The 10,066-nt window shown below is 43.5% G+C and overlaps 1 protein-coding gene across 1 annotated transcript; it reads left to right on the top strand.

Annotated features, from left to right (window-relative positions):
* Window positions 1-5,670: 5,670 nt before the first annotated feature.
* Window positions 5,671-9,821, top strand: LOC123870061 (major facilitator superfamily domain-containing protein 6). Its single transcript, XM_045913225.1, has 5 exons — window positions 5,671-5,766; window positions 7,471-8,163; window positions 8,225-8,417; window positions 8,487-9,410; window positions 9,498-9,821. Exons 1-5 carry the CDS (start codon window positions 5,684-5,686, stop codon window positions 9,591-9,593), a joined length of 1,989 nt encoding a protein of 662 aa, XP_045769181.1. The 5' UTR covers window positions 5,671-5,683; the 3' UTR covers window positions 9,594-9,821.
* The last annotated feature ends 245 nt before the right edge of the window (window positions 9,822-10,066 follow it).

The raw sequence follows: 10,066 nt of genomic DNA, 5'->3' as shown, positions 1-10,066 counted from the left end.
TAACATAAACAATAAGTGACGTGCACGTTTCGATAAACTAACTGAGTAACTGTAAATTGTTGATCACTATAATAAGATTAATATAAAAAAAAAAAAAAAAAAAAAAAAAAAAAAAAAAAAAAAAAAAAAAAAAAAAAAAAAAAAAAAAAAAAAAAAAAAAAAAAAAAAAAAAACCATGATTGCTACATCAACACAAAAAAAAAAAAAAAAAAAAAAAAAAAAAAATAATTAATTAATTATAAGTAAGCATGTATAATTTAGTCTTATAATTTAGTTTTAAGGAAAAAAGCTGTGTAGAAGTAATTAAATAACAAAATAAATCTAAAAAAGGTCGCGGACCACGCGTCTGCGGAGTTGTCAATTATTTAATAAAAAAAAAAAAAAAAAAAACATAACCTAACATAACCTAACATAACCTAACATAACCTAACATAACCTAACATAACCTAACATAACCTAACATAACCTAACATAACCTAACATAACCTAACATAACCTAACATAACCTAACATAACCTAACATAACCTAACATAACCTAACATAACCTAACATAACCTAACATAACCTAACATAACCTAACATAACCTAACATAACCTAACATAACCTAACATAACCTAACATAACCTAACATAACCTAACATAACCTAACATAACCTAACATAACCTAACATAACCTAACATAACCTAACATAACCTAACATAACCTAACATAACCTAACATAACCTAACATAACCTAACATAACCTAACATAACCTAACATAACCTAACATAACCTAACATAACCTAACATAACCTAACATAACCTAACATAACCTAACATAACCTAACATAACCTAACATAACCTAACATAACCTAACATAACCTAACATAACCTAACATAACCTAACATAACCTAACATAACCTAACATAACCTAACATAACCTAACATAACCTAACATAACCTAACATAACCTAACATAACCTAACATAACCTAACATAACCTAACATAACCTAACATAACCTAACATAACCTAACATAACCTAACACAACCTAACATAACCTAACATAACCTAACATAACCTAACATAACCTAACATAACCTAACATAACCTAACATAACCTAACATAACCTAACATAACCTAACATAACCTAACATAACCTAACATAACCTAACATAACCTAACATAACCTAACATAACCTAACATAACCTAACATAACCTAACATAACCTAACATAACCTAACATAACCTAACATAACCTAACATAACCTAACATAACCTAACATAACCTAACATAACCTAACATAACCTAACATAACCTAACATAACCTAACATAACCTAACATAACCTAACATAACCTAACATAACCTAACATAACCTAACATAACCTAACATAACCTAACATAACCTAACATAACCTAACATAACCTAACATAACCTAACATAACCTAACATAACCTAACATAACCTAACATAACCTAACATAACCTAACATAACCTAACATAACCTAACATAACCTAACATAACCTAACATAACCTAACATAACCTAACATAACCTAACATAACCTAACATAACCTAACATAACCTAACATAACCTAACATAACCTAACATAACCTAACATAACCTAACATAACCTAACATAACCTAACATAACCTAACATAACCTAACATAACCTAACATAACCTAACATAACCTAACATAACCTAACATAACCTAACATAACCTAACATAACCTAACATAACCTAACATAACCTAACATAACCTAACATAACCTAACATAACCTAACATAACCTAACATAACCTAACATAACCTAACATAACCTAACATAACCTAACATAACCTAACATAACCTAACATAACCTAACATAACCTAACATAACCTAACATAACCTAACATAACCTAACATAACCTAACATAACCTAACATAACCTAACATAACCTAACATAACCTAACATAACCTAACATAACCTAACATAACCTAACATAACCTAACATAACCTAACATAACCTAACATAACCTAACATAACCTAACATAACCTAACATAACCTAACATAACCTAACATAACCTAACATAACCTAACATAACCTAACATAACCTAACATAACCTAACATAACCTAACATAACCTAACATAACCTAACATAACCTAACATAACCTAACATAACCTAACATAACCTAACGGTTACAATATAGTCCCCAACTTTACCAAGTTAAATGTGCTGCCGTCTTCGGTATATTTTGCTTGCAGTAGTGGCCGTGCTGACTACACGTTAAGTTGGTTGTAAATATCTCGTCATATATTTACAAATATCTGTTTCTAAAATCTCCAATCACAGTATTGGTTTATGTGCTACTTTATTTATTTTTTTCTAGATTTTTTTATGAAAGCTTTCAGGAAATAATGGGGCTGTAACTTGAAGTGACGTTACAGGGTTATTCTATTTTGTATTCTTTCATATAACAGTTTTTTTATAATAATCATTGTCTGGAATCTTTTGTTTACGCGTACCTCCTGTGTAGAATTAGTCGAAATATCGAAAATGATAATAATTACGATTCTCTAGGTCTTATATGCAAATTGAGTTACAAATCTGTTGGTAGGCACTTCGTATTAAACATTGACACAAAACCAACCTTTGAATTAGAAATTCAATCAAATTATATGTTTGTAGTATATAACTATAATATGTATTGATTGGTGCTCTTGTATGTGCGGTTTCATTGTTTAGAGCTTATTGAGCACGAATATCTTTTTTATCGTAAAAGATTTTCAAAACAAAAATAAAAACGGCTTCAAAAACCACAAATACTTAAAAGTAAAAAAATATTTTTTCACACCACTCGCTCCAGAAATCCTTATTACTGACCTGTTATTCTAAAGGTAATCTGTCATTACATTCCTATGAATTAGCCGGGTAATAATGTTGTATAGAAAGACACTAGGCACACTGGTGAGATTTCAAAAGTGCAGGTAGAGTGAGTACATTTTGGTCATATATTTTTGTACGGCATTTTTACCATCGATAGATCCATGAAAAATAATAAGAAAGCGCGCAGTGCCGTAAAAAAATGGTGCGCCACAAAGTCAGTAAATTTTTTGATTTTCTGACAATTTCCAGGGTAAATTTGGTCATTTCATTCTGTACGGCATTAGTTTCATACTGTTTCAATACAGCCTCTAATCCATTATTCCGCAACGCCGTACAAAAATTATGCGACAAGGGGAAAAAATTGAGGGTAGCAACCCCCTCTCTTTCCGTGGTCCGGGGGGTGATTTGAAAAAGTACGGCATTGGTTCCAAAACATTATCTAGCACTCAAAAGTACTATTAAAAATAATGCCGTCAAAAAATTAGTGTTCATTTGAATGTGTATCAATAATTATCTTAATTTCATGGTATACTTGATTTTTAAAGCTGTAAAATCATTTGACTCTGTACGGCAACTTTTTTTTTAACATGATAGTTAACTAATAATAAACGGCAATACTATTGTTAAATAGTATTGCCGTTCAAAAGAAACTGTTCTAAAAAAAATTATGGAGAAATACAAAAACTGAAATTTTTCAAATTATTGCAAAAGTTTAAATATTCATAGATTAATAAAATATAGCAATTATCTACGCTTTTCCCTTGTTTTAAATAGTATTAAGATAAATAAATTAGGAAAAAATTATGCCGTACATTTTAATGCAGACCATATCTTTTAGGCTGATGAAAATGACGCTACCATTTTAAGGGTGTAGTACTTTATGGCCATCTGATACTGTACGGCATTAACATATTTTTGAAGAGAACAATTGATAATATGATAAAATCACTATGCCGTCTAACTGAAGTGAACGGGTGTGTATATAATATCCACATCCCTTACAAACCTATGGACCAACGAAAATGTACGGCATGTAAAAAAATATTATCTATGCATAAAACACTTTCAAAATAAATTAATTTTATGTTGTTTCAAATCATCCCCCGGACCACGGAAAGAGAGGGGGTTGCTCTTGCTACCCTCAATTTTTTCCCCTTGTCGTATGATTTTTGTACGGCGTTGCGGAATAATGGATTAGAGGGTGTATTGAAACAGTATGAAACTAATGCCGTACAGAATTAAATGACCAAATTTATCCTGGAAATTGTCAGAAAATCAAAAAATTTACTGACTTTATGGCGCACCATTTTTTTACGGCACTGCGCGCTTTCTTATTATTTTTCACGGATCTATCGATGGTAAAAATACCGTACAAAAATATATGACCAAAATGTACTCACTCTACAGGTAATCAAAAGTGCAGGTCTGCACTTTTGAATTCTCACCAGCACTCTGTTGGACAGCTTACAAGTGACGGCATAGTGCTGAATCGTATTATTTTATATCGTCCTGTATACCTCACCTGGTGGTTCATATGACCCATCCATTTTTGAACATGGGCCTGTAGTCTAATGGTGTTATTGAAATAAATTATTTATTTAACTTGAAATTAAAATGTCGAGTGATGACGAAGACGATGATGGCAGCAAAAATCTAACTCCGGAAACTATTAAAAGTGTTCAAAAGTGCTCAAAGTGTAATAAACGATTTGCTCCCAGATATTTCTAAAGACAGACAGGTAGGTAAAAAGTAAAGTAAAAGTAAAATATTCTTTATTGTACACCAACAAGACATAGTATAATATTAGGGGTTAAAGTATGAAATTGCCGATTTGTACTGAAAAATAAAAATTCGTTTTTTTTTTTTAATTTAACATATTTATTTAATCAAAATAATTACCATTATTATCTATACATTGCATTGCTGCCATCTAATAGGAAGCTCATTTATGCCTTTGCGATAGAACTCTGGTGATCTAGATTCGACAAACTGTGTGAAAGCATTTTGCACTGCCTCCTGAGAAGAAAACTTTTTATCACGCAGAAAATTGTCCAAATCACGAAAAAAATGGTAGTCCGTTGGAGCAAGGTCTGGCGAATACGGAGGGTGACCAATGGTTTCTAATTGCAGTTCCTGTAGAGTTAAAACGGTTTCTCGTGCTGTATGAGGTCTCGCGTTATCTTAAGATCTTTATGACATATACCTACTTACGATTTAAAATCGAATGCAAATGAATGAAGTGAAAATCCAAATATTTATGACAAAGAATTTCTCGAATAATGAGTACCTACCTACTACAACGCATACAATACATGTGATATGTACCTGCCTGCACTAACACGCAGCCACCCGCGTCGCCACCCAGCAGCTGCTGTTGTCAGCCACATGCGCTGTAGGTACTCATGTACTTACACCACTATATCAGAAACGAAATCGGATGCGCACTAATGAAGTTTATCGAAGATGTTGGAGTTCAAGCGGCGAATGTGAAGGCTCTTCAGCTGAGCGTGACGTCACGCCGGGGCGGGGGGAGGCCGGGGGCAGGGCCGGCGCCCAGCGCGGCCGAGCCGACCGCCGCGCGCCGAGCCGCCGCACCGCGTCCTGCTGCCGCGCTCTGCCTGCATGCCGGGACTACAGCCACGAGTCAGCAATATCTCGTGTCGGTCGCGTGGGCGGCGGTGGGCGGTGTGCGGCGCGCGGCGGGCGTGCGCGGGGCGGGCGGGCGGCGCGCGGCGCGCAGGCGCGGCGCGTATCGACGGCGCGCGGCTAACAGCAAGCAGGGAGCAGTCGGGCGCCAGCGGCGACAGCGAGCATGGACGCGACGCAGCTGCAGGCCGCGCCGGCCGTGCGGCCCCTCGTCGACCCCGAGGAGTTCGGCGAAGTCGACACCTCCAGGTGCGTGCCGCGCGCTGCCGAGCCGCTGAGCCGGCAGCGCCACACCACACCAGCCGGTTGTTTAGGACGTCTGAGCGTTTGGCTACTCTGCTAGAATTACATTGTTAAATAATGAAAAGCTAAATTTTTAGAATTTTAAGGAACAGAATTATTGTAGAGTTGTGCTGGAGCGCGCCTCGCAGTCGGGCCCGACAGCGAAAGCATCGATTTTGCACACGATTAGATATTCCGCGTGTCGCGTTTGAGTCGAGCGCTCTGTTCTGTAGCAATAGTTCGGGATTGTCATGTTCTCACAGCACACTCTTGATTGTTCATATCTGTACGAACGACGAAGTGGAACGTCGCTAGACACTTTTGTTGCCCAAAGCTTTAGTTGCAGGGACCTTGTTGCCAAATATATACGATGCATTTGTAGTCAAAATTTCCACGGCATGGATGAAACCGGTTGTTAAAAATCGAAACGTTGTATTATTTAGTAAGTTGTAGAAGAGGTAGTTAGAGGTACTAGTATTTATATTACAGCTAAGTTGTTATCATTGTGATGTACGAATTCGCACAAGTGAACGCTTTTGTCATCAATATCTATAACTTGTAGTTACAATGTAGGTACATCGATTTTTCCCATATTTTACTAGAAAAAAATTACTCGATATACTTAGTACAATCAACAACGCACGCAAAATCGGTGGATTTTAATTTTGGCAGTTAGTTTCTTTTATTTCTTTATAATTCTATTCAATTTAGCTCATAAAATATGGATAAGGTGACATTAATTCGCACAGAGCTGAGTACGAATGCTTGTAACACCATTATAAATGAAATGTGAAAAGTCCCCATCGATCTGACATTTGCAAAAAAAAATATTCGAGGTGAAAATTCGCAAATATGAGTAACGGTGCCAAACGGCAGGTTTTATCAGAAAATAGCGGACAAATTATACATCATGCAATTATCTACACAAATTGACTTTACATTTATTTTCCTAAGATTCGCCGTTTCTGAAATATTATGATTCAAATAGTTCAAACTCCATCGATATGAAAATACTTTTTAACCGACTTCAAAAAAGAAGGAGGTTCTCAATTCGTTGGAATCTTTTTTTTATGTATGTTCCCCGAATACTCGAAGGCGCCTGGACCGACTTGGTATTTTTTTTTTTATTGAAAGGATAGATTTTGCAGGTGGTCCCAATGATGTTAGAATATTGGGTGGTCCCATATTTTAATGAATGTTTAATGAATATCTTCGGAGATGGAGAACAGAACTCAATGGATAAGAGCAAATTGCTCGCGATCAGTGTAATAGCTTAGTAAACAGTAGGGTTTTAACTGGGCATAGCATATTATACATAGTACCTACACTAGGGCCACTAAAATTGTGAAATCTCAGAAACGCTGAATCTTAGGAAAAAAAGCGTACAGACAATTTTTATAAATAATTGCATGATCTACAAGTTTGTCCCACGTTACACGTATTTCATGATAAAATCTACCGTTTGGCTGAAAAAGGCAAAAAAACCTATATTTGCAAACTTTGACCTTGAACATTTTTTTTACAAATATCAGATCGATTGGGACTTTTCACATTTCATTTCATTCGGTGGCTAGTTATTATCATATCGGTGGTATCAAAATTTTAAACACAATATACCTATTTTGATGAGTTTATAAGAGACAAGACTGACCGGCGCGCGCGGCGTTGCAGGTACCCGGCGCCGAAGGAGGCCACGCACAAGGTGCGCGGGCGCGGCGACGTGCTGGAGCTGCTGTGCGGCGCGGGCACCGTGGACCCCGAGCTGCTCACCGTCAAGACCTTCTACTTCTTCTTCTACTCGGCGTTCGGCTCGCTGTTCCCGCTCATGGGCGTGTACTTCAAGCAGATGGGCATGAACGCGGGCCAGTGCGGCCTGCTCATCGGCACGCGCCCCTTCGTGGAGTTCCTGTCGGCGCCCTTCTGGGGCGGGCTGGCCGACCGCTGGCGCAAGGGCCGCGTGCTGCTGCTGGCGTCGCTGGGCGCGTGGATCGTGTTCACGCTGCCGCTGAGCTGGGTGCAGCCGGCCGCCGTGTCGTGCGTGTCGCCGCTCAACGAGAGCGCCTACCGCCTCACGCCGCCGCACTACGACGACGACTGGCCGCCGCCGCCGCGCCACTTCCGCGGGCCCGCCGCCGGCCGCGCGGGCTCGCCGCTGCCCGTCAGCGACGCCGTCAACTACCGTCCCGACACCGAGCGCGACTGGGTCACGCCGCTGCACTCCTACATCGTGTACAGCACGCCCGACATCCAGAAGACGTTCTTCCTGCTGCTACTGCTCGTCGTCATCGGCGAGTTCTTCAGCGCGCCCGCCATCACGCTCGCCGACTCGGCCGTCATCACGTTGCTGGGCGAGGACGCGGACAGGTACGTCGCGCGCGCGCGCCGCGCCGCCGCCGCTCGCCGCTCACGGTGCCGTCTGTTGCAGGTACGGGCACCAGCGCATGTTCGGCTCGCTGGGCTGGGGGCTGGCCATGTTCTTCGTGGGCATCGCGCTGGACCACAGCACGGCGTTCAGCACGCACCCGTGCGGCGGCCCGCAGCGCTTCGAGAAGAACTACACCATCTGCTTCGCGACCTTCTCCGTGCTCATGGGCGCCGCGCTCATCACAGCCACGCAGGTGAGCCCGGGCGCCGCCGGGGCGGGGAGGGGCCGCGCGCACCTGTCGCTGACGCCCGCTCTGTTGCAGATCCGGTTTAAGTACGTGGAGGCGGTCGCCGAGAGCCCGGCGCCGGCGCCCGCCGAGCCCACGCAGGAGGAGCGGCTGCAGCGCCAGCTGGCGGAGCAGCTGCAGCTGCCCGGGCTGGACACGGGCGCGCCCGCGCCGCGCGCGCCGCCGCTGGAGCACGCCAAGGTGTTCGCGCAGACCACGCGCGAGATGCCCGAGTGGGTGACGGTGCTGCGCCAGTTCCAGAACGTGAAGGCGGCGTCGTTCCTGCTGGTGGCGTGGTTCATGGGCTTCGGCATCGGCCTCATCTTCACGTTCCTGTTCTGGCACCTGCAGGACATCGGCGGCTCGCCCACGCTGTTCGGCGTGGCGTCCGTCATCAACCACGTGTCGGAGATCTTCGCGTACTTCTTCAGCTTCAAGCTCATCACGCAGATGGGGCACGTGAAGGTGCTGTGCCTGGGGCTGGCCGGCAACGTGGTGCGCTTCCTGTACATCTCGTGGCTGCCGGCGCCGTGGTGGGTGCTGCCCTTCGAGTTCGTGCAGGGCGTGACGCACGCCGCCGTGTGGGCCGCGTGCTGCTCCTACATCGCGCACGGCGCGCCGCCGCAGCTGCGCTCGTCGGCGCAGGGCGTGCTGCAGGGGCTGCACCACGGGCTGGGGCGCGGCTGCGGCGCCGTGCTGGGCGGGCTGGCCGTGGCGCGCTGGGGCACGACGCGCACGTTCGCGGGCTACGGGCTGCTGTGCGGCGTGGCGCTGGCCGCCTTCGCCTTCGTCAACTTCCGCGGCGGCGACGACGCGGCCGTGGTGGACGACGAGGCGCGCGCCGCGGCCGAGGCGGGCGTGCTGGCGCCGCACGGCGTGCCGTCCAACCCGCTGCCGCGCGCGCTGTCGTCCACGCGCCTCGCCGACCTGCAGCACGACTCGTACGGCGCCACGCAGCAGGTGAGTGCGCGCGCGCGGCGCGGGGGGGGGGGGGGGGGGGCGCCCTCACCCCGCCCGCCCGCGCGTCATGTACCGCGTCTGTTGCAGAACCACGGCGACAGCCTGGCGGTGCCGGGCGCGCCGCCCGCGGCGCCGCGGAACCCGTTCGTGGCGGAGCCCGGCGCCGCGCCCGCCTACAGATAAGCGAGGAGCTCGCGCGCTGTACCTACTCAACAAGTATCAACAGTATTATTTGGCACTGGCCCCCCTGTCTGTACGCCGCTTTGTTCATGAGCGCCCTCGATTATCTCGAGGACGTTGAAAGGAAGGTCGCCCGAGCCGGAGGAGATGCCCGCTAAAGGCAAACCGTGTGCAATACGTAACACATACTCGTATGTCGCTCCGACTTCTCCCGCGTATTTAGCCGTACATTATAGTACTTACTTAAAAACCAAACGAACATTTTTAGCAATTTTCCTTATATAGATAAGTTCGCTATGCTATTACCTGCTGATTTAGCGTAGATCGTATTTCTGAGTTTATACTCATTATTTTATTAGTATTTGAGTGAGGTTTATGTTTTTTTTTTTATTTTCATGCAAAGTAATGTGTTTTGAAGTACTTATCAAACACTGAATTACTTAATTAATTTTTACCCTTGAATCATTTCTACGCGA

This window comes from Maniola jurtina, chromosome 12, assembly GCF_905333055.1.
Source record: "Maniola jurtina chromosome 12, ilManJurt1.1, whole genome shotgun sequence".
Classification (NCBI taxonomy): Eukaryota; Metazoa; Arthropoda; class Insecta; order Lepidoptera; family Nymphalidae; genus Maniola; species Maniola jurtina.
This window is presented reverse-complemented; position numbering and strand designations above follow the sequence as displayed.

What these genes read in the sequence shown, in the direction of transcription:
- LOC123870061 (XM_045913225.1), top strand. Translation starts at nt 5,684, where the DNA reads ATGGACGCGACGCAGCTGCAGGCCGCGCCGGCCGTGCGGCCCCTCGTC. An exon ending in CTGGGCGAGGACGCGGACAG is followed by an intron (nt 8,164 to 8,224) that starts GTACGTCGCGCG and finishes CGTCTGTTGCAG; the next exon opens with GTACGGGCACCAGCGCATGT. An exon ending in CGCTCATCACAGCCACGCAG is followed by an intron (nt 8,418 to 8,486) that starts GTGAGCCCGGGC and finishes GCTCTGTTGCAG; the next exon opens with ATCCGGTTTAAGTACGTGGA.